At 50.0% G+C, this 24,360-nt stretch overlaps 2 protein-coding genes across 6 annotated transcripts; one reads left to right on the forward strand and one right to left on the reverse strand.

Moving 5' to 3' along the window:
• Nucleotides 1-1,698: 1,698 nt before the first annotated feature.
• CCDC9B (coiled-coil domain containing 9B) lies at nucleotides 1,699-10,785 on the forward strand (the record flags this gene model as incomplete). Of its 5 annotated transcripts, XM_081288672.1 has the most annotated exons (11): nucleotides 1,699-1,878; nucleotides 2,671-2,784; nucleotides 3,083-3,190; nucleotides 3,763-3,912; nucleotides 4,003-4,128; nucleotides 4,765-4,964; nucleotides 5,255-5,313; nucleotides 5,856-5,909; nucleotides 6,006-6,096; nucleotides 6,660-6,702; nucleotides 6,786-10,785. In XM_081288672.1, the coding sequence occupies 11 exons, from the start codon at nucleotides 1,735-1,737 to the stop codon at nucleotides 7,308-7,310; spliced, it is 1,614 nt and encodes a 537-aa protein (XP_081144798.1). In that variant the 3' UTR covers nucleotides 7,311-10,785. The 5 variants fall into 5 exon arrangements, with proteins under 5 accessions (XP_081144798.1, XP_081144794.1, XP_081144795.1 ...); XM_081288668.1 differs by lacking the exon at nucleotides 5,255-5,313 and having other exon boundaries at nucleotides 1,735-1,878; nucleotides 4,765-4,921; XM_081288669.1 differs by lacking the exon at nucleotides 3,083-3,190 and having other exon boundaries at nucleotides 1,735-1,878.
• A 5,302-nt stretch (nucleotides 10,786-16,087) lies between these two features.
• INAFM2 (InaF motif containing 2) lies at nucleotides 16,088-19,322 on the reverse strand. Its single transcript, XM_081289890.1, has one exon. It carries the CDS (start codon nucleotides 18,739-18,741, stop codon nucleotides 18,280-18,282), a length of 462 nt encoding a protein of 153 aa, XP_081146016.1. The 5' UTR covers nucleotides 18,742-19,322; the 3' UTR covers nucleotides 16,088-18,279.
• Between the last annotated feature and the right edge of the window lie 5,038 nt (nucleotides 19,323-24,360).

Consider the following 24,360-nt stretch of genomic DNA (forward strand, 5'->3'; position numbering starts at 1 on the left):
CCTGATAGGCTACTAAGCTTTTGTCTCTAGGGTAGGGGTTTCTCTCCCTGCAAGGTCATCCCTCCCAGTAGGGCAACTGGATTTCTACCTGTGCCTGCCCGCTCTAGTTGGGAATGGATGCAGCAGGGAATCAAGACCTTGCCTGCATCCTCCTTTGTCCAAATCTCTCCTCCCCAACCCTGCTCTGGGGCCCTGTATTCCAGAGAGTGTAGAGAGCATTAGGTCTCCCTCCCAGGCCAAGCTCTGGGGGCCTCCCAGCTCCAACAACACATTGTGGGGCAGATAATGGGAAGTTAAGGCTTCTGGAGGCTTCTGAGGCTGGGCTGGAACTCAGCCTGTGTGAGGCAGAACATAGAAAGGGTGGGAGAAGCAGCAAGTATGTGTGTATGTGTGTGTGTGTGTGTGTGACACATACACACACACACACACACACACACACATTAGGGTGAGGAGTCTGGCTGCGTCACTGTTGCTGCGAAAGTAGCTGAGTCTGACTCAGTGGGAACATCCGGCAGGAAAGAAGGAAGAGCACAGTGGCATTTGCAAGCAGGATGGGAACTCTGGGGCTGCAGGGATGGGGTGGGGCCAGGGGTGAAGGCCTGAACAGGAAAGGGGCTGAGCGTGATGGAGAAGGGGGTGGGCTGAAAGTGTGGTTCCAGGGGAGGAGAGGTGGGCCTCTAGCTGCCTGGGCTGATCTGGGAGGAGAAAGAAGGCAATGGTGCTTTTTGATCCAGACACAGAAGGGACAAGTTGTGGTGAGAGGTTAGGGAAACTGAGGCCTGGTCAATCAGGAATGTGGGGAATGCTGAGGTTTCTGACACTCACTCCAGGGCCTGGGTATTAGTGCCTTGTAACTACTGATACTGAATGAGATGCCAGGCACTCCTAAGACAGAGAGAGCATCCACCCCTCTCCCCAGCACCTCAAGCCTTGGGCCTCTGAGGTCCCAGGATGGGACTGCTCATCAGGCTGGTCCCTGGGCAGAGACACTGGCTTAGGCGTATGAGGATGATTTAGGAGAGGTTTTCCTCAGAAGGCCTTTGTTCTCCTTTGGAGTTGGAGAGGCTGAAATGGTCAGCATCGGAGAGCAAGGCCAGGAAGGACCCAGTGTGAGGAACTGGAGAAAGGAAGGCTAAGGGCCTTGGAGAAAGGCTCGGCTTTTCATACAGAAGCTTGCCAAGAGTAGCTTTTCTGGGAAATACAGAGAAGACAATGTTCAACCTAAAGGGACCAATGACTAGTGGTAGCATTTTAGGTATGTGTAGTACGTGCTGGCCTAGGAGGCTTGATCATTTTGAGTGATGAGAGCCAGGGGAGGCATCTTAATGGGGGGGTGCGCGGGGGGATGGGGGGTACGCGGGGTGGGGGGCTCAGACCACAGAGCTGGATGGACTGGGCTGTGTCCCGTAGGCCTCTTTTACTAATGTGAGGCACAAAGGCCTCTGCTATCTACCTGTCTTGTCCACAGTGGGGTCCAGGATGGGGTCCTGTTGGAGCATAGGACCTTGGGTGAAGGCAGGTCCTGGGGGACAAGGCCTCCTGTGTGGGCTGGACCCACCAGAAAGAAGTCTCTGCCAGTCTGTCTGGGGACACTGGGGCAGGGCGGGGAGAGGTGCTGGGCAGGACCAGCTGGCTGCCAGTGCCCTGGTCCTCACCCTCTGAGAGGGGAAGGGTGGGGGTGGTGGCTGCAGTGTTCCTGGCTGGGAGCCCAGAGGAGTCTTTTGTAATCACAACATGATCTCGTGTGCTGAGCAGCGAAGCCGGCAGGGAGAGGCCGGCAGAGGCCCGGCTCCGGTGGCTCCAGCTTCCCTCCTGCTCTGGTTCCCCCGGGGCTGTTCTGGAATTCTCTTGGTGCTCGCTGTTGCCATGTACTCAGCTGTGAGTGGCACCTTGCCTTTGGCGGGGGGCTTCTTGGGGCTGGGGAGGGCTGAGATACCAGGTAGCTACATTCCAGGGACAGCTGGGCCTGGGAGGAAGAGGACTGAATCGAGGCGGGTAGCGGGCTGGCCAGGGGCACTGGCTAAAACAGAGACCCCGCAGCCAGGCAAGGAGGGACCCAGGATCTTGATGCAGGGACATGGTTTGCCCTGGAGGGCTCCCTGGCTGAGGCTAAAACATAGATACCCCTTTTTGCCTTGTCTGCCAGTGGCTCAGGCCTGGAGGGCTGGGCCGGTGGGAGCGGTTCTTTCCTGCGGGTTGGGGTTAGGTCCAGAGAGTGGGGTCCAGAGTCTGAGAGCCCAGGACCAAGCTAGAAGACCCTTTTTATCTGTGGTTTTGGATTGGAAGGCAAACAGCTCCCCCCTCGACCTCCCAAATCTCCTGGCAGCTTCCCAGTCACGGCAGGTTCCACTGCCAGAGCCATTTATAACTCCTATTCCAGGCGCTGCTCGGCAGTGAGCTCCCTGGAGAGCCAGGGGGAGGGGCAGCTGCTGCTGGGCACTGTGGTCATGAGTATTAGACCCTTACCTGTACCCTGGAGGAACTGGGATGGAGGCTTGGGGACTTCTATGGACCACCTTCCTAACTCCAACCCTCATGTGTGGCCTGAACTATGAGTCTGGGGCCTGGTTCCCAGGTCGTTAGAATAAGGCTGATTGGGTAAATGTGAAAGGTGGGCTACAGGTGGGGTAGGCCCAGCAGTCAGGAGTGTGGGTTCCCTGCCCTCTGTAGGGGCCTCACAGAACTGAATCCCTGATGAACAAGCAAGAAGAGAAGGATGCTGAGCTGGATCGCAGGATAGTTGCCCTGCGCAAGAAGAATCAAGCCTTATTACGTAGGTACCAGGTGAGTGGGCTGCGACAGGGCTGAGAGGACCAATTTGGCTGGTGCCCCTGGCTGACCAAAAGGTGGCTACCTGCATGACGGGCTCTCCCTGCAGGCTGGAATGTGTCTCTAGACCCAGGACCAGGGTTGGGGTGAACATGTTCCCTCTCAGAAGCTTGGTCAGGGTCTCAGGCACTTGTGATGTGGTGTCTCTGCCTCCTGGTGTCCCCCTGGTGTCTCTTCGTGTAGGCCTGTCAGCATCTGTGTCTCTGTGCATCTGGGGGGCCGTGGCCTGTGTTGACCCCCGGCCCTCTCACAGGAGATCCAGGAAGACCGTCGGCAGGCTGAGCAGGGGGGTATGGCTGTGACCACACCAGAGCTCCTCCGACCTGATGGCCTCACCGTCACCATCAGCCAGATTCCTGGTGTAAGCTCACCCTGGAGATAGGGCGGGATGGCAAGGAAGGAAGTCCAGCCCATGTCAGGGGAGGACAACTGCCTCTGGCCCTCTTCTCCTATTTACCATTCTGGATTCACCCAGTAACTCCTCATGCAGTCCAGGTCGAAGCTAAAAGGACATCTAATAGAAGTCTCCCTATATCCTTTCCCATCCCCACAGCCTGCATCTTTGCCTTAAGCACAGGCTTCTGCTAATCCTCAGAGCCAGGTCTAAAAACCCTGCAGGAAGTGGGGGACAGAGAAGTTGGGGTTGAAAGCCAGGAACAGTTTCTAAAGGACAAAGCTGCATTGTCTGAGAGCTCTGGATTTCCCAGCTCAAAGATGATGGGCCATTGTGGCATCTTGAGCCTTGGGTGGCCCTGGGCCCTGGATAACCTAATGCTGTTGGCATGTGAACTCCCCATAGAACCAGCTTCTCTGGGCATTCCAGGGAGGGCCCAGGCTAGAACTCAAGCCTAGGAAATACCTAAAGAACCCAGCACCCAGGTCCTGCCCAGCACTGCTCATGTGGCCTGAAGGCATGGACACCTGATTCTGCAGGAAAAGCGGGTGGTCAGCAGAAACTGGGCAAGGAGCCCCCTCAAACCTGGAGTGGCCCATGAGATGCTTGAGGATGAAGATTATGGGGACCAAACTTTCTGTTTGGGGGAACGAGTGGAGCTGGCCGTGACCATGGAAAATAAAGCCAAGGTGAGCAGGTGTGGGGAGCATCCAGACCTCAGAGTAGGGGCAGTCTCCTGTCCCTGGCCCTGCCATGCTGTCCATCTTCACCTTCTCCAGGCCAAACGGATCGTAAGTGAAAAGCCTGCCAGAGCAAGGAACCAGGGGACAGATCAGCCACTTGGAGCAAGCCAGGGCCACAGCCCCTCCATGCAGATAGCCACCAGCTCAGATTCTTCACGGAAGGTACATTTTCAAGAAAGGATGGGGTCATGAATGTAACAGTCCCCACTTGGGGAAGGCAAAGAAGCTGAGTCAGACTCTCATCAGCAGGATATGACCTAGGTAGCACCTGTGAGAATTTCTGCCCCTCCATCCCTTCTGTGGCCAGTTTCTACTTTTGGTGGATTTTGGGGGAGAGACAGTTGAAGCCAGAGATCCAGCCCCCTCCCTATCTAGCCTGGCTGGTGGCAGCCGGTGGGGAGGGTGTGGAAGACTGGCCATGTGCCAGCCGTGACCTCTAGGTGGCAGCAGCCCCTAGTCCTCATTCTTGCTCAGAGCCTCTGGATGTCCCTCCTACCCTGGGCCACTCTACACACCTCTGCAAGGACCCTGTGTATGGGTGCTGTTGTTAGCCTCATTTTGTAGATGAGGATATGATACACAGAGAGGTTTAGTTACTTTCCCCAAACTCACATCTAACAAGTGGATGGAAATCATGGCCACGGCACTTTAGTAGAGATGGAACAAATCTAATTTTTACATGGGAACGTGGAAACCTTGAGAAAAGAGTGGGTTAGTGGACCCTCCAGACAACCACTTCAATCTTTTTCCTGCTTCTTCCCCACCCCACTTCTGGGGCTGAGTGTCTTCTCCTTTCAGGGTGCTCGTGAACCCCGGAGTCCCGGCATGGTCCCAGGCCTAGCTCCCAGAAGGCCAGTGGGGGAGCCCCCAGAGGTGGGCTGGGACTATGCACAGTGGAAGCAGGAGCGGGAGCAGATTGACCTGGCGCGCCTTGCCCGGCACAGAGATGCACAGGGTGACTGGCGCCGCCCGTGGGACCTGGACAAGACCAAGCCCATGTGGGTGGCAGGGCTGCAAATCTTGCTGGGCTGACATGCTAATGGAGCTGGGGTAGGGCTACGTGTGGGTGCTGCTTGGAGGGAGAGATCCTGCTTGGGCCCTCTGGTAAGGCCCTGGGCTCAGGGCTTATGTGGGTACTGGGTGCCCCCACCTCTCTCTTTGGCCCATCATCTCCCTGCTGTCTTCAGTTCTGGGGCTGGGGCTGGGGGAGGCTGTGTTAGTATGGGGCCTGAAGCAACTTCTGTCCACCCAGCCACCAGCAACCTGACTCCCTCCTCTGTCTACACAGGCTACAGGACTGCAGCAAGCCTAGGGACGAGGGCTCGGCCAGGGCGGGAGGCAGAAGGGGTGAGCCAACCCCACCTCATCCCCTGCACCTTGGCATTTCTCACTCTCCTCCTTTTCTCTGTTTCTTGGTTTCCTACTTCTTTTCAGAGCTGAAAGGAAGCATGGGAGGATATCTTCCTCCTCTCTTGCACCATCAGACCTCCTCGACTGTCCTCTGAGTCCACAGCTTTGCTGGTTCTGGCCCCAAAGTCCCCTGGAGGAGGTTTCGTGGAAGCTTGCCTCCACTGGGGTCTTCCAAGGCCTCAGTCTATACTGGGTGAAAGTCCAACTGGTCCTCCCCTGGCCTATTCAGAAACAGCCTGTGGGTTTCTGGTGCCCTCATGCTATGTACAAGGAGGCTGGGGCCCCAAAAGGCCAATCAGGTCATCTAGCCAGGAAGTGGCAAAACTAGCACAGGAGGCCAGGTGAGGGCTTTTCTGGGGAAGTAGAAAACCCACAACTGGATCAGGACTGGTAACTTCCTGGTACTAGAAGAACTGGTGTTTCTGCTTTTGATCATTAATCGCCCCACCCTTTCCCCCATTTCCTTTGTCCCTCTTTAGGACCCAGGACCCACTGGAAGATACAGCCCCCACCATTGCCACCTGATGGAAAAGGTGAGTTGGGGGAGAAGAAGCAGGATCCCATTAGCTGGTGAGATACCAACTGCTTCAGCCTTCTTCTTTCCTTAATTTGTGGACCATCTCCTGCAGGTCGGGGTGGACAGCTTGGCAGACCCTCAGTGGCAATAGCCACAGTCAGCAAAGCCCAAGGAACAGAAAGGCTGACTGGCAGAGCCCGAAGGTAATAGGTAGCAGGGGACAAAAATCAAAGCAGGCATCTAGTTGTCCTGACTTCTTGGACAGGGCTGGATCCAGGTGCCTGTTCTGTCCCCTGGGCCCCTGCCTCCTTGCTGGCTGCTGTTGCTGCAGGTTAATGAGATACCAGGAGAGACCAGCAGCAGAGGCAGCAGGAACAGAGCCTGGCGCTCAGGGAGGCCACAGTAATTACAGCAGCTCCCTTCCCCTGGGAAGTGAGGAGTGCCTTTCTCAGGCAGTGCAGGCAGGGACATGCCTGGAATCCCCATAGGAACTCAAGGTGTGCAACTAAGGTACAGCAGGCTTGGCCATAAACAGCAGCTGGGGACCCAGGATGAGGCCAAGGTGGGTAGCATTTAGGGGAAATGGTTGGAGTTGGGGAACAAAGCCAAACTGGGAGGGAAGCATTCTGGAATTTTATTCTGGGTCTGATTTTTCTCTGAGAACCTTGGGCTTTAGCTTCTCCCTGGGGGACATGGGCACTGGCTGGGGTGATGTGAAATGGGGTAAGGGTAGGCATAGGGCCTGCCACATGCTCTGTTCCTACAGGTGGGACATGAAGGAAGATAAAGAGGAGCTGCAGAGTCATGAAGTGGGTACTTGGAGATTGGATGGGGTGGGCTGGGGACATGATCCCTGAGTTTGCCAGCCAGCCAGGCTATTCTCTTGTTTCAGGGAAGCCAGAGCCCCAGAAAGACATCCAGTGCAGAGGAGAAGCATGAACAGAAGCAGAGCAAGACAGAGCCAGGCCGATTAGAGAGGATTCCTGCAACTAGCCCAACCCTGTCATCCCCAGAGGGGCCACAAGGGGACTCAGCAGCCTCCACAGCCAGTTCAGTCCCTTGCTCTCTGGAAGAAACTGACTTGGCTCCCCTTGACCTCTCTCTAGGAGGAGCCAGCAGTCCTGGGCCTGGAGAGAGCATTTGTATGCTCAGTCCAAGGCCTGAGGCCCAGGAGAGTTCTGTGTCCTGGCCAGATGGCTCTGAGCAGCAGCCGCTGGGATGGAATGCCCAGCAGTCTGGGCTAGATGTCCAGACTTGCTCTGAGCCACAGAAAGGAACCGGGGTTTTAGAGCCCAGAGAGGACAAGTCTAGCAAGGCAGGGGCCCAACAGAGACTGGTATCAAGAAGCAGGGCCCCCAGAGGAACAGGTCAAAGGGGGAGAGGCTCAGGTGTGAGGAGTAGGACAGGAAGATGCTGAGCATAGTGCATGGGAGATGGGGAGCCAGGCTGGGGAGAAGAGGAGGGAAGAACTCAGTTGAGAGTCTTCTGCATGATGGGCATCTGATTGCCAGTGAGCTTGTGCCAGTCTGACTGAGCAGTGTGGCAAACTCTGTGGCAGGGCCATCTTATGAGGGCAAGGAGTTGCCTCCTCCCTGCACAGGATGTACACATCTCTGTGCAGTTTTCATGTACAGGCACAACCCCTGGTGTATTCCTAAACTGGTGCCTGGTGTCTAAAGCTGGTATCACTGACCTGGGCCTACTGCTGCCCAAGCCACAAGTCTTTCCTACCTTTGCAAGACAGCAAAGCTTAGTAGCACCCAGCAATGGACTCTCCTACTCCCCATTGTCCCCTGGGGCTTGGCTGCTCTCTCCAGCTGCAGGCTTTTGTCTCTTCAGGTCCAGGTAGCCTCAAAACTGTCACAGCCAACTCAGGCTCAAGCCCTTTCCCATACCCCTGCCTTTCACCCAGGTGACCCAAGTCCTAGACCCCTGGGATGGCCAAACCAGGGGAATCTTGCCAGCCTCCTGTTTCTCCTGGAAAGGAGGATGAGATCCAGAAAGAGGGAGGTCTTGCAGCTGACAGGGATTGGATTGGGAAGAGAAAGGAAGGTGTCTGAAAAGGTCTTCTCTCTGCAGTGAAATGGGCTGGGCAGGGGACCACCTCCTGTGCCCACAGCAGGTGGGAGAGCTCACTAGCAGGCATGCCCCTCTTCAACACCCAGGTCAGACATCTCATGCACTCTGAATGGAGGCAAGGGCCTGGCCCTGCACCTTGGGGTCCTTTCCTGCCTTCTCTTTCTTTTTCTCTTCCCCCAACCTCTCCACACCAAGGCCATGTACTCAGAGACTTGAAAGACAGAACACAATTCCAGCTAAGTACGGACATTAGGACTTGCCTTTCTGACTTAATCTCCATTCCTACCCCCCCACCCCCCGGAGGCTCACGTCTGGTGAATTATCCAGGCTCTGCACAAGCTGTGGCTTCCTTTCAATTCAGTGAACATTTCCTGAGCACCCTCTACCAGTAATCTACCCGGTGGGCGATAGTGACTCTGCAACTCAGTCATCCGGCAGCTCTAGGCTGAACAGCGGGAGCTGTTCTTGGCTGTAGGTGCCTGACAGTGCTGGGGGCAGAATGGTGGTAGGAGAACCATTGCATCTATGCTTGGCTGAGGCAGGTGTTCCTCTCTTTTTTATGTGACACATGCCATTTATTCCTGAGTTCGTGCCTGGATCTCACCGTGGCCCCTTCTGCTTCCTTCCTCTCTGACCCTACATGGTTATTCCTTTCTGGAGGGTTGTGGGCCTCTCATTGCCTTCTGAGGCTCTAGGGAGACTCCTGATCATATCCAAGGTGACTCCACCATTATATGTGAGGCCTGAACTGGGGGGTCCTAGCTCAGGCTTCCTCACTAGCTCTTGGCTTCACTCCCAGCCCGCCTACAAAGAAAGGGGTATCTCTTCCTGACTGTTTAGAAAACTCTTCTCACACTCTCATGTGAAGAGTCATGCAGATTCTAATGTCAGGTCTGGGGAAAACCTGAGAGCTTGCACCTCTCATAGGCCCCAGGTGAGGCCTCTGCTGTTGGCTCCTGAACCGTACCTTTTAAGTGGCAAGGGTCTGGACTATAAAATATGTTGAGGACTGGGGGCCAAGGCCACCTCTAGATTCTAAGAATCGGTTACTGGCTTTGTAGGGATTGGGGGAATGCTACCCTTACCAGGTGGAGGGGGCTTCCTGGCTTCAGAGCACAGTGGGAAACAGAGGCTCCTGGGAAGATACTTTAGAGAGCAGTGTCAACTCCCTGGTACACCAAGAAGCAGCTGGTCAGGAATGTGATGGGATGAAGCTGGTGAAAGCGTTGGTGTGGGGTTGATCAATGGAAGTTTAAAAAGGCTTGGGAACATTCCTATACATGTGGGGTGTACCTGGGCCAAGGGTGAAGTATCCAAACTCAAGTTTTCCTCTTGCTTTCCTAGTCACAATTATATGACTTTGGAGTGTGGCACAAGTCCTGGAGCCCATGACTCCCAGAGAATGGGACTTGGGTAGAGCAGGTTTAGGCAGAGCCCTTGAATTCAGATGTCTGAAAACTATTGCAATCAAGAATTTGATTTCTGGACTGAGGATGTAGCTCAGGGATAGAGTGTATGTTTAACATACATAGGACCCTGTGTTCAATCCCCAACACAACAGAGAGAGAGAGAGAGAGAGAGAGAGAGAGAGAGAGAGAGAGAATTCAAGAAAGAGAATTTGAATTCTAAGAATCACAATTTGTTCCCAAGCACCAATACTTGTACAGATATGCCTTCAGTTCAGGTTATAGACCAAAGCATGTTTGACCATGGGATGAGGATGTTGAAATTGGGCAGAGCTCTGGTTCAGTTATAAAGGTTCTTAAGCAGGAGAGAAAGCTGGGCAGATGGGCTATGAGGACATGAGGCAGAATTCTCTCCACAGGGTAATGTCCAGAAAGCTGTTAGGAGGAAGAATGTCCTAAGGGTAAGAGAAAATAGATACTAGTGTTAGATATCTTCATCTAGAAGGTAGTAGTACAGGTAAAAATCACTGAACTTTTCCTGAAACAGGAATTCTCTTCTTTGTGACAAAGGAAGCGACAGTTATATCGGCCACCCCTCTTGCTCTAGGATAGAACCAGCTATGGAGCAGGAGGGAAGTGTAGTTAGGCAGGAGAGAAGTGTAGTTAGGCAGCCCGCCATAGCCCTCAAGGCCTTGGAGAGCTGACAGCATCCTTTCCTAGCTCCTTTGTTTAATGGCTTGGCTGATGGAGCCTTCATTTGGGATGCCCTTTTCCTCTCCAACCACCAGACAAGACTACTCTTCAAAAGTGAAAGCCCATCAGAGTCTAGGGATGTGGCTCAGTGATAAGAGTGCTTGCTTAGCAGGCTTGAGGCCATGGATTCAACCTCCAGCACTACAAAAAAGAAAAAAGGTTACAGGAACCCAGGGGTATAGTGCTGGAGGAGTTGAGCAAGGAGGATACACAGAAGTGAGAAGGAGCCAGCAGGGAGAGTTCTCAAAACAAGGAGAGGAGGAGAGGCCAAGGCCTTTTTGTCTGGGGCCCATCTCACTTTGACAAAAGGGGAATACAATAGACCAGACGTAGAGAAAGGTACATGTTTTGATGACAAGCAGTGTGGTGGAGTGGAACAAACACAGGCCTTGCCCTGCAATAGACTGAATCTGAACCCTAGGCCTGTCATCTGTCAGATGGGTGACCTTGGCCAATTGTAACTTCTAAAAGCCTCAGTCTCCTTATCTGAAAAATGAGACTAGTAATATCCACCTTGAAGAATTGTTGAAAAAATTAAAGATAAGAGCATGCAAAATATACCTGGCATGCAGGAGCGACTCAAGTAGCAGTGGCCTGGCACATAGGAGACACGCAGTGAATTTGCTGAATAAACAAAATGGCTATTTGGTGTAATCTCTGTCTACTTTGTTCTCTCTTTCCTTTAACTTTCTCTTTTACCTTCCTCCTCACTGGGAACCAATGGATTCTCAGGCAAATGAGGCATGGTTTGTAACATTTATCCAGTCCTCCAGGACAGTTTTTTTTTTTAATCCCCTGGCTTGTCTGGTGGAGTTAAAAGCCTCACCAAAAGTCCCTGCTTTTACAGAGTCCTTTGTCCTCATGGACTGGCTCTATCAGTTTCCCCCTTAACTCTGCACATAAGCTCTCTGGCCTACAGTAGTTCCTCTGCTGTTTATATTAGGAACAACTTCATAAATTCATATCACAGTTTTACTTTCTTTAATATTTTCCCCAGAAACTAACCCCCTTGGGGAGTGTGTTCTGTGCCTCACAGAGTTAAAACTTGCCACCCAAAGGAGCAGTATGACTTCATTTTCTTATGGTCAAGGAACAGGTAATTGGGGATCTTTGGAAGCAGGAGATTCCCAGCTATCTAACAAGATGCAAGTCTGGGAGGTCTGATCACCTGTCAACTCCACACCTGACTGTGTCCTCAGGGTCAGGAACAGGAGGAAAGATGATACTAGACCTCATTAAAACAATAACAATAAAAATAAGGAAATGGCAAAATCTCCACATGGCTGGGTTTTTTTTCTTTTGTAGATTAAATTGGGGGTGGGGGTTGGGGGGGCAAGGTAATAGGAAAAACTAAAGACACCATTTTACTTCTGTCTCTTATGTCATTTATCAGTGTCTACAGATTCTGCCAGCATCTCTTTCTGCACCAGGGTTAGTTATCAGGGTTTATGAGGAAAGGCTGATGGATGACCACTCCTCCCTGCAGGGGTGAACTCAGGGCTGGGAAAGGCAATGAGAGGAGCCAGCAGAAAGCATGGGGCGAAGCTGCTTTCTCTCAACAAGTCTGCTGAGCCTACGTCACAGCTCTCATTAAGCATCCACTTGACGCCAGGGAAGTGAAACAGCACAGACCTGGCACAGAAAGGACAAATGTGGCATCCACTGCTCCTTTTAAGGACTGGCTCGAAAAGTGGCAGGCCCCAGAGCAGGAGGTGAGGCAAACACATCAGTACCTTTGAGGGAGAGGGAGGAGGACTCTGCCTCCTTCTTAACAAGCTCTCCAGGGCAAGTTCTCCTGCAACTGTCAAAAAATAATGGAAAGTGTAGGCTTTTTTCCCTTTCCTTACAAACTCCAGGGACACAATATTTCCTCTTCCCCCAGCAGGGCAACTGGCTTCAACAAAGCAAAAGGTCATAAGTCACACTGATGAACAGCTGTCAAAATAGAAATATCTTAACCCTAAGCTACAGACTCAGAGGAAAAGACTGGGATAGCAGTTCTCCAATTTCAGTGTGCATCAGAAACACCTAGAAGGCTGCTTAAAACAGAAGACTGGCCAGGTGCAGTGTGTCTATAATCCCAGTGACTTGGAAGGCTGAGTCAGGAGGATCACAAGTTTGAGACCAGCCAGGGTAAAAAGTGAGACCCTGCCTGAAAATGAAAAATATCTAAAGGTTTGGGGATGCAGCTCAGTGGTAAAGTGCCCCTGGCTTCAATCTCCAGTACCAAAACAAACAAATAAAATCCAAAACACCAGAAGGCTGGGATCTACTTCCTGAGTTGCTCATTCAGTTGGTCTGGGATAGGACCTGAGGTGTCATAGTTCTACCAAGTTCTCAGGTGATGTTGTTGGTCTCAGCACTAGTGTCATGTTTACTACATACCCCTTCATATTTATTTCCATGCATCAATTTTACCCAGAGGGCCAGACATTCCTTTGAAAACTATTACATCATGTGTATACACTATTTTTTTTATTCCAAGATGTCAAAGCCCTTTTACATTTCTGACTTCCTTTTGCTCTCATGAGGTTCCCTTTGGCTGGCAGAAAAGAGAAGTCAAGGGGTCTTGACAAATGCCACTGTTGAGTCCCCAGGTTTCCTATCTTGCAGTTCAGGGGTCCCATCCAAGAACACACTGCTTCCCCACTCAGGTCCTAGTGATGCCATGAGCTGCCTGCTCAAAAGATTGGCTACTCTGACTAAACACTGCTCAGGACACCAGCAGTGAGCTTAGAGGGCTGGTGGCCTCCAGGTCACAAGTCAGAGAGACATTAACTAATCAATATGAACATTGAGGGAGCAGAGAAAGGTGAATTTAAAAGGAAATCCTTGGTGATTAACACGATTGCTTTTATTGAACCAAGTTTTTTTTTTTTTTTTTCTTTTCAGGACTTTTGTGGCTCACTTGGCAAATGTATAAACAAATAAATAGTTCTTGTTTTGATAATAGTGGTTTATGAAAAATATCTCTTAAGATATTAGTTGGAATCGTATTGTTATTTAACTGAAAACTATTGCAAAAACAGATTAGTTAAATTAAGAAAACAGGGCAGGGGCTGGGGATGTGGCTCAAGCGGTAGCGCGCTCGCCTGGCATGCGTGCGGCCCGGGTTCGATCCTCAGCACCACATACCAACAAAGATGTTGTGTCCACCGAGAACTAAAAAATAAATATTAAAAATTCTCTCTCTCTCTCTCTCTCTCTCTCTCTCTCTCTCTCTCTCTCCCCCTCTCTCACTCTCTCTTTAAAAAAAAAAAGAAAGAAAGAAAACAAGGCAGGGCTGGGGATGTGGCTCAAGCGGTAGCGCGCTCGCCTGGCATGTGTGCGGCCCGGGTTCGATCCTCAGCACCACATACCAACAAGGATGTTGTGTCCGCCGAGAACTGAAAAATAAATATTAAAAATTCTCTCTCTCTCTCTCTCTCCTCTCTCACTCTCTCTTTAAAAAAAAACAGGGCAGTTTAGCAAGGGAAGACACTTGTGAACATGATTATAAACTGTATGGTAATTTTCTTCACCCATCTTGTAGCTTAACCAACATTTTTAGAACTGAATGAGGCATAGGAAATCTGGCTTGGGTAGAGTGTTCCTCACTGACCAGAGGGGGTTCACATGCACAGTGTACCACATGGAGCCAGGACTATTTCTGACAGAGAATGGACAGCCTTGTAGAGTCTGGATATGTGGCAAAGGGAAGCTTCTGTTTAATTAACTACTGGAGGGAACAAAAAGCACAACATAGGCTTTCTGGCAACCTTAAACCACAGGCTATATAGTGAAACAGATGTGACCCCAAACAAACAAAAAACTGTTAACAGAGCAGCTATTTTTAGAACTCATCATTAGGACTGGGACAGAGAAAACAATGAATAGGTCACATAGCCTATATTGTGTCCATTAAGCACCACATAGAATATAACAGTAGACTTCTGGCACCAGGATAGTATAGGAAACCCAAGCCTGAGTCCATTGACTTGGAAATAAACTGAGGCCAGAGAGGTCAGCGAGGCTAAAATTTGCAGGGGTCCTCTTGCACCAGGGCTGTGGTTGGTTACACATACCCAAGTGGATTATGCCAGGGATGCCACAATGACATTAGGGCCAATACCATCTAACACAGTGATCAACCAGGTGTTCAATAAACTCTGAGTAGCTACTGTTTTGTGCTTGGAACTAAGTACTAGTAATAATAAACGAGCAAAGCCATTATAGTCCCTTCCTCCACCAAGGGAGGAGGAAAAAAAATATACAACTGTGGCCCTTTTGTTACTGAATTGCAATTCCAGAAATATCTCCATTCTCTGTAGACAGGAAGGGGAGGACAATTATTACCCTTTTAAATAGCCGTGGTAGCCCTAAAACTTGGGACCTGACCTTTTAGTTCTCTTTAAAGAAACATGTAGGAACAAGTAGATGCTCTGCATTCAGCATTTCAAAACAGGATATAAATACTCAACTAAAAAATACACTATCTTAGAATTCCCCAGTGAAAACTGAAAAACAAGGTAGACAAAAAATCTTTCAAAACCATGGTCTCATATCATGTAGAAATCTTCAGCTACTAGGAAAACAAATATTTCTTATACTTAACACTTCAGAGAAACACTTTTTTTGCACCTGAATATTGATAGAGGAAAAAAAGGTACTCTCACAAGATCAGCCCAAAGGGTTCTTTGACCCTATACCTTCTAGAACTTCCTTTTCAAAAAAGGATTCTCTCTTCTTTCAAATTTAGGCTGCCAGGCAATAAATGCACATATAAGCAAATACCTAGAAATGGTTCTAGTAGCACTAGTGCAAAGGAATAGAAGGAAAATAACCCCGTTTGCACAGATCTTTCCTTGGCTTAAAACCTAATGAACAATTTTGTAGCTCATTTCTAACTCTTGCAAAGCAAAAGCTGTTCTGACCACTGCTCCCAGCCAACCAGGCCCTGTCCTAATCTGTCAGTAGACTCCTGCCGTACCTACTGCTCTCTCTGTGCCCAATGTGTGAAGCCATGTGCAGCTGCAGAAACCACGTGTCACCATCTGCAGAAAGGAGGGGCTGACTCAAAAGAGCCTGGAAACTCTTTCACTCCCCTTCTGCTCTGCCTTACCAAGCCCTCTCACAGAAAGCCATTGTGTAGGCTGAAGAGGGAAATAAAGGAAGGGCGGACTTTTTCCATGCCTCCCTGCAGACTACAAGGTGATGTAAAAGCACAGTGGCTACCCCCCAACAGCTCTGGTGAAGTACAGGCCTCAGGGGGCCCCACCAACACTGGCTTCTCACTCCGGATTTGTACCGGGTAGCATTGTCTAATAATGAGCTGAGCTCAATTGCTTGCCATGTATTTTGCAGCATAACTAATCCCTTATATTTGTGCTTTTCACCCACATGTCTTTTTTGTTTGCTTTTAAGGGGAGGAAAATCTTACCTTTGAAGCAACCTATACCTCTCAGCCACTGGGCTCAGCGGTAGACAAAGCTCTGACCAAGTAGTGAAGCAGCATCAGTTTGTCTTTCCCAGTGTTAACACTTCCTGAGTTACCTAGGGGCTAGAGGTTTACCAGTGAGAACAGTGATGCCATTAGGCAGCTTATCCTCATGTCAGTACTGTGTCCAAAAAAATGTTTGCAATAAATTTTAATATCCATGCTTACTGGTCCTTTAGCTTTGTCAGATAGGCATCAGCTCAGAGTCCTTTTAAAGCAAAATCTTTTCATCCTTTTTAAGGTTAACAAAAGGTGGTTGAGCTAGATACCACTGTTCTTCTGACCCCATGATTGCTTCTTGACTAAGATGGATTCTGCCACCCTTCATGAATCAATTCGGTCAAGCCATTGGGCATTGAGCACAGCAAGACAATTGCTTTTTTCTCCTAAACCTATTTATCACCACTCATCTGCCACATCTCAGATCACCTCCACTCTTTCCCACAAAGTCGATAAGAAAAATGATCGATTTACACAGGCTTAGGCAGAGTTCTTAGAATGTATTTTTGTTCACCTGAAAAATAAAACTTTTAAAAAATATACAGGACTTTTTGAGTACAGGTATATTTTGAATGGCTGAATTATAAATAACGTCTCTGGTCATGTTCACAGCTAGGGCTGGAGCAAATGTCCCAATTCCAGTGAAGGCTTTAAAGAGTCAGGAGGCCAGCTGGACCCACGAGTGGTCTCACTGGACTCTCTGATCCATCCCAAAGTGAATTTAAACAGTCCAGAAAGCAGGGTTAGGGGGACAGGGGACTAGACTCCAGATGTTCTTCTGAGAGTCCAAAAGGTTCTTGGGAATAAGAGATCAATTTACAAATTATTAAAATATAGGACTAAAAATTCACACAGTAAATATAAATTACAGGCTATTATTGAAGTTATAAAGTGGCATTTTATGTTTCTTACCCCAGTCTCTCACCAAAAATTTAAAAAAGCCTCATAGGCTTCCTAATGACTGAAGTCTTAGTTGGCTGCTAAGAAACCTCCTCTAAGCCCAGGCTGTTACCAGCAGGGAGTTACCAGCCTGCCAGTAGGCTGCAACAGCTCAGTTGCTATTTTCTTGCCCACAACAGGACATGGCTTAAAGCAAGGCTATTGTCCTGTAAACTTGGATAAGTGCTAACTAGAGGGTAGGCCAGAAAAATGGAAAGACAAACTGTTTCAGGACTCAGATGGATAAGTTTTCTTTTCTAAAGTGCCTCATTTCCCAAAAAGGAAACGCTAAGGGGTCTGATATCTTGTCACTACCCACACTCAATTGCCTAAAAGCAAGTGGCAGAAGGAAATGGAATCCAAATTGAGGAAGTATAATTCTTGCTGCCCCAGAGCTATACATGTGTCATTTCTCTGGATGTTTGTCACCTCCTCTATAAAATTATAGGCTGCATTTAAATGGGGCTTATCAGGAAAGGTAAACTAATTCAACCTTCCCATAGCTGGTCTCTTAGCTGGCTATCAAAACACAATCCTTAAACACAGTAAGTAAGCACAATCCTGAGTTTGAAGCCTACCTTTCTGATTCTGCAGTCTAACTCAAAACCAGAGAACATGATCAAAGCTCTGGTTTTACAAGATTTTGTCCCAACTGTGGAGCAGCTCTGTTGCTACAGGCTCAGGAAAGAGGGAAGGCAAAGGTGAACAAGACAAGATCTTGAGGAGCAGGGAAAAAAATAAATAATTAAATAAAACTCCTGACATTCTACTTACAACAACTTGTTCTTTCAAAAAGAAGGGGAGGGGAAGTTCAGGATTAAAGCACAATGGCACTGCTCTTTCCCTTCCATTGTCTCTGGCACACATCCAGATACTCAGAGCTGCAACAGGAAGCCACTTTGGTGGGGACACTCGGGTGGGAAGAGGAGGGGATCAGTACATTCTTCACCCTCCCTAAACTGCTTCCACTTCTAAGGTTTTTTTTTTGTCATGTCAACGGTCTAAGAATGATTATACTCTTGTGTAAGAACGCCATAAACCTATCTTTCTGAAATAGGAGGGCAACAGGGAAAGAGTGGGTGATGAAAAAAGCTGTTTGTGCCTTTCTGGCTAGGTGCACTTTGGGGGCCAGCAAATAGCCCTTGCAGGACCCCATCAGTCAGTAGCTACCCAGGGTGTGGGAGGATACATAGAATTCTATGTGATTATAGTTTCTAGTGCATATGTCAACAACTATGTACAGGGATCTATAAATTAAATGCATGTCTGGCCACTGCAACTAGGTTGACGTACCTGAGCTCCACTACTTTTGGTGCCCTCTTCCCTTTTGAGAGCTTCGGCTTATCAAAAAAGAGCCCCTACAGCTCCCTCCTTCTAGGGGTGTGGGGAAGCCCGAGTAACCCTGCATGTAGGATACACCAGAGCTAGCGGGCGCAGAAGGGTTCAGTACTAGGATCTCCCCACCCTCCCCCCCCCATCCCCCTTATGGCTCAGGGCCCTGGCGCAGCACGGGGTCCTGGGAAGATCAAACCCCGAGTCCCCGCGAATCGGCGAATCGTGGTCCATTGGCTGCGGGCCACCCATTCCCGAGGCGAGCAGGAGATCATCTGGATGAAGGGGGGCGTTCGCTCCCGTAGGGGTCACTCCCGAGGGCTCCCCGCCCTGACCTGCTGCAAAGTCCAGCCTCTGGGCTTGGGGAGGATGGTTCCCCACCGTCCCCGGCGCTGAGAGGTTCAACGACTCCCGGCCGCTGCTGCAGATTCCTCCTCATCCTCGTCAGGCCCCAGCGGCCGCTCGAGCGGCCGGACCAGGGGGCTGTCAGCAGTGGGGTCCGGGGGTGCGAGCCGCGCCGCCTGCAGCGGGGGCGCGTCGCGCGGCGCCTCGCGGCGGGACGACCTGGTATTGTTGGGCCCTGCGGCCGCCGCCCCCGAAGTCCCGGACGGGCCGGTGGCGTTGGAGCCGCCCGGAGGCTGGCCGGCTGCTCCCCCCGAGGTCCCAGCGCCCACCGGCTGCCAGATGAGGCTGTAGTAGACGGCGAGCACGATGGCGGCCAGCGACACGGAGAGCACGTAGGCGAACACGGTGGCGAGCCGGACCCACTTCTTGTTGGTCTTGGCCGCCATCTTCGCCTTCTTGTCCCCGGTGTAGGTGGCCGGCTTGCCCCGCTCGGCCGGGGCCGCGTCGCGCTCCTTCATGGGGGGGCCCCGGCCTTTGCCCCGGTGCTCCACGGCCCCGGCTGGAGGGGGCCTGGCGGCCTGCGAGGACTGGACAGGGGGCGGCCCGGCGCCCTCGGTTCCCGGCGGCTCCGCGCTCCGCCGCCGCTCCTCACGCCGCCCGCCCGCAGCCCGCCACCGCGTCGCTGCAGCCGCCGCCGGGGCCTGGGCCAGTCACCGCCGCCAGCGACGCCGCCGCCGCCGGCCCGTCAGCTGCTTCCCCGCCGCCGCCACAGCCACAGCCGCCACAACCGCACGGCTCCGCGTCCCCATCCGCCGCCGCCGCGCGCTCCGCCACCGCCGCCTGCCTGGCCGCCAGCCGCCCGGTCTCCAGTGGCCGCGCGGACAGCGCGCTCGGCTCCAACCCGGCTCCCCCGCCTCGCGCGCCGGCAACAGGGGGCGGGGGAGAGCGCTGCTGGGGGCTGCCTCTTAAAAGGGCGACGCTGGGGTCCGGAAACGCTGCGCGGGGAGGCGGGCTGCGGTCGGGCGCAACGATCCCCCGCCTGGACGCCCAGTTAAGAGAGAATAAAGGGAGGCTGGTTCTTAAAGCGGCGACACCGCGGCCGCCCCGCGCGGGCTGGTGCGGGGAGGACCCAAGACCATAGCGCCTCTTTAAAAGGGGAACGACGCTGTTTGGGGCGGAGTGAGGAACTGGAAGAGGGGCGGGGAGGGGCGGTCGGAGCGCCGAACTGTCAACTCTAGCACCTCCCCGCTCCGCCCCAGGCTCCGAAGTGACAGGTAGAATAGCGGCCCGGGTTTCGGGACCCCAGGCCTCAGTTTATTCCTGCGACGCGCGGGTCACACCACTTTCGTGCTCTCGGCTGGCGCATGGTTCCACGTATCTCCGAACTGGTTTCCCAGGCCCCTTCACACCTAAAGAGCAAGATTCACGCCTGGGACAGGCAGCCAAGGAACCTGGAGCGTTCACTGAGGCCACCTCTGGTCGCGTTCCTTCTCCTAGGGTCAGACTGGGCTTGGGGATCCTATTGGCATCTTCCCAATTCCCTGTCCTCTTAGATGCCTCAAGCCAAGTTGCCCAGACTTCCCCAGGCCTCCAGGACTGAGTTTGTTTTCCAGATTCTCCTGCCACCCTAGTCTTGAAGTTCACTACAAGTCCCAAGTCCTGCTTTTTGGGTTTTAGACTTCCAGACTTGATTTGAACCCAAGGGGCTTCACTGAACTGATGGAGTGTGGCTTCCAGGTTTTCCCCTCCGTAATCCTCTTTTGGCCTCAGAGCCTCGGTGGTTGTCCTCCCTTTTCCTTGTCCCCTTCCAATGTGAGATTTGTCTTCCCTGGCTCCAGGCCAGGGGCCAAGCAGTGGGGTTTGTGCTTGTTCTTTGGACCCCTTGAGTGCTGACAACCCTTCTCCAAGTTGGGACTCTCATTAGCCCCTTTCTTTGTGCTTCCCTCTATCCTTCCACCTGCTTGTGTCTTTTCCTTCCCCATCCTTGTTCCCTCTCTGTGAGACTTTCTAGAATTTCAGGTTCCCTCCTCCTTGAATCCTATTTCCTGTGTTCTCAGAACTGGCTGTATGGACTGCCTCCTGGATATCTGAATATATGAAGGAGACTGTGCCTGTGTGAGTGTGTATGTGAAAAAGGACTGTGGTCCTGAAGGGGGTCTGTAGAGAACCCTCACTATAGCTCCTGCAAGTGAGAGTCTGACCTGGTTTCTGACCCCGTGGGGTCCCCTCTTTCCTTCCCACTTCCCATCCTCTCCAGGAACCTTTGACTTCCAGACCCCTGAGTTTCTCTCTATTATTACTGCCCTACCACATCCTCCCACAGAAGTCAAACAGCTACCAGAGTTGAGTGTGCTGGTGAACTGAGCCTCTATCTGGACCATGTGGTGAGTGCTGATGGAGGGTAGTTCTACCACTAGCAATGGACAGCTGGGTGCTATTTCAAGGAAAAACCGTTCTTTTTACTTTCTAAGAAATTTCAAGGACAATGGGAACTAGAAGTGTTTATTGCCTTCTGTGGGCTGATGGGGAGGAAATAATCCACTCCTTTCCCAACCTGCTCTCAGGTCAGCCTAAGGTGGTCTTGAAGGCAGCCTGTGCAATTAAAAATTCCTAAGTTAAAATCCATTAATTATCTCTGAAAGTTGTCCTCTCTTGTTTCCCCCTGATCTCTGGCTTTCCTGGCAGAACTGATCATACAACTATCCCAAGGTGAATTATTTTTAAAGATTCCAGGAACAGTCAATACAAAGTTTCCTTCGATCCCCTTTCTGGAATACACTCCATATTGCTTCACCATATTTTTGGTACAAATTAAACTTCATTTTTCTTGCTTGGTTCCCAGCAGAGTAAGAAAACAGCATGTAACTCTACTATACTAAAGAATAATATACTTGAAGCTCTTATTCAATTCCTCTTACCCTATTCTTCTCCAAACTAAACAGTGCCAGATTCTTTAACCTGTCATCAATAAGCCCTATTTATTATCTGGATTTACATAGTGTCTTTTACCCTTGGAACTCAGAATGCTTTCAGATATAATTGAGCCTGATCTCCCTGGTGCCGGAGCCATTAAGAAACCATTAGTGGATTCCTGTTGCAGGCAACTAAATGGCCCCCTAGTGGACTGAAAGTGAATATGCTTCTCTAAGTGCCTCTCCCCCGTGAAGGGTAGGCACAAATCAAGAGAATCAAGGCAACTTGGGGACAGACTGGGCCCAAAAGGCCATTTTTGTGACTACCCACACAGACCCTAGAGCCTTATCCACAATATCCCCATAGAGCACTCTCCAGAATTGGCTAAATGACCATCTATATGGTGTACCTTGTTGTCTGCTCCCTGAGGCAACTGTTTCAGGCCTTGGAAAGTTCTGACCAATTACAACAGCAACAAGAACCATCCCTTAGAATGTGCTAGGCACTATACCAAGACCTGCATTCCTTGTTTCATGGTCTCATAGCAATTTATCAGGTAGTTACTATTTGTCTTCATTTGGTAGAAGAAACTTTCTAAAAGGCTCAGAACTTATCCAAGATCACAGAAAATTTCTAATTCTAGGGCATTAGGTTTTGGATTCCTACTCTACTCTGTCTAATAAGCTCAGCTGAACTTTGTCTCTGTAGTGGATGTTATGGGGTACCACCACCTAGGTTACTCTCAGCATGGAGACACTCATTCCCCCAGCTGCCAGCAGTGTCAGCTACTGATGGCTCATAGCTGAGACTGTCCCTGGAACTTTTCCTTAAGCATCAAAGGATTTGTCTTTTTCTCTTGATTTCTAAGACTAATAAATAGAGCCAAATTATAACAAAACCCTACTGGAGATGTGCAGGGTCCTGCTGGGAATGAAAAAGGCTATGTCCTAAAGTAGCTAACATGGAGTAGAAGGAGCCAGGAGAGGATGTAGAGTGTGGGCTGAACATTAAGTTGAGTTAGGGAGACTTTTCTTCTGCTATGAGAGAACACTCCTGTGAGGCAGGATTTAATACCCTGATAAGGATCCTTGGAGACAGGAGAAAGGCAATGGCCTACCAAAGTGCCATGGAAATGCCAGAAACATGATGACAGAAGGTAGAAGAGGAGCTTGGAAAGCTCAGAGAGCAGTCATGCTATGGTGGGTATTCTGTGTACAGTGAGAAATCACTTAAGTCCTGCAGGAGAGCCCAGTGAATACTATGGTATCAAGCAACAAGGAATGACTATGAGAGGGATACCAGAGTCACTGAGCAGCTTCTTGGGCTGTCCTCTGTGGGTCAGTAAGAAGCCCTTCCAGAACTGGCTTCCTGATAGCAGTGGGAATGATAGGACCATGAAATAATAGAAGCTGGATGTTTACATAGCTATTGTAATGAGCAGCAAGTTGGAGTGGCATTGGGGGGTCTTGAACAGTAGAGGTATGGAGATGACTAGCATCTCTGGAGCAATCTCTATGGGCAGCTGGTAATGGTATTGCTCAACCTATAACCTGGTTTCTCAAACATTTTGCTTTTAGGATCACTTTACACTCTTAAAAATTGAGGTCTCGGGCTGGGGTTGTGGCCTATTGTTAGAGCATGTGTGAGGCACCACAAATGAGTAAATGAATAAAATAAAGGTCCATCAACAATTTAAAAAATTGTTTCATGGTCTCATAGCAATTTATCAGGTAGTTACTATTTGTCTTCATTTGGTAGAAAAAAATTGAGGTCTCCAGAACCAGTCATGAAGTTGCACCTCTGTGGTCCCAGACAACTTGGGAGATTGAGATGGAAGTATCACATCAGCCCTGGAGTTTGAGACTAGCCTGAGCAAGCCAGCAAGACCCCATTTAAAAAACAAACAAAAATTGAGGTCTACAATGAGTTTTGTTTAGGGGGATTATACCTATCAATACTTGCCATATTCAAAATAAGAGAGAAATTTGTAAAATATTAATCCATTTAAAATGATAATCTCATTACCTGTTAACAGATAACATGTTTTTATAAAAATGTATATGTTATAAAATTAAAACAATAGCACACAGACTATTAGGTTCTTGTTCTGCTCCCTGGTGGAAGTGTTCCCTTCTGAGAATCAGACTCTCTGAACCCAGAGGGCCTGGAACTATAGAAACGCAGGCAGTGATGGTAAGTGAAGTCCTTTCTATTTCTACCTCTGGTTTCCTGGGCCTCAGTGTTCCACATGTTGGGACACAACATCATATAATAATTAATTAGGATGCATACTTCATCCTGGAGCCTGTTATCACATCATCTCTGAAAGTTGCTTCAGCTGCACCCCTGAAAGGCTGTTCTATTACAGCTCCATTCAGCTGTGGCTTCTGGTGGTCAAGTACACAGTAGGCCCTGAAGATCCTGATCATACATACACCTACTCTTTGCTATAAAGTAAGACTCTTAGTCTTTTTTTTTTTTTGTAGGTGCAGATGGACAGCATGCCTTTATTTTGTTTATTTTATGTGGTGCTAAGGATGGAACCCAGTGCCTCACACATGCTAGGCAAGCACTTTGCCACTGAGCTTCAGCCCAACCCCAAACTCTTAGTCTTATGCATTGTTATGTGAGATCCCATGTCAGTGAGTCAAACACTCTTTAAGCCCCCATAGAGTGACCTTTGAACAGAAAAGAAAAGACCATAGCCACAGTATATACCAGTTCAAGTAAGGATGAGTAGCACAGGTGCAATAATCTGTGTGTGTGGAGGGAGTACTAGGGATGATTTAATCCAAGGGCACTCTACCACTGAGCTATACCCTCAGTTCTTTTTTTTTTTTAACATTTATTTTGAGACAACTGATAAGTTGTCCAGGCTAGGCTCAAACTTGCATTCCTCTTGTCTCAACTTCCCAAATGGCTTTTAGACATGCACCACCACACCCAACAAGAACCTCATGGGGTGATGGGAATGGGAAAGACAGTAGAATGAATTGGACATAACTTTCCTATGTTCATATGTGAATACACAACCAGTGTAACTCCATATCATGTACAACCACACAATTGGTAAGTTATATGGCATGTATGTACGATATGTTAAAATTCATTCTACTGTCACACATAAAAAGAACAAATTAAAAAAAATTGAGGTATGGCTGCTTTCTGTTCCTCAGACTCCTTGTGCCAAGAGACCAGCAGGCAAAAAAAGGAAAAACTTCCTG

Source organism: Spermophilus citellus (assembly GCF_964194105.1).
Source record: "Spermophilus citellus genome assembly, chromosome: 4".
NCBI classification, from domain to species: domain Eukaryota; kingdom Metazoa; phylum Chordata; class Mammalia; order Rodentia; family Sciuridae; genus Spermophilus; species Spermophilus citellus.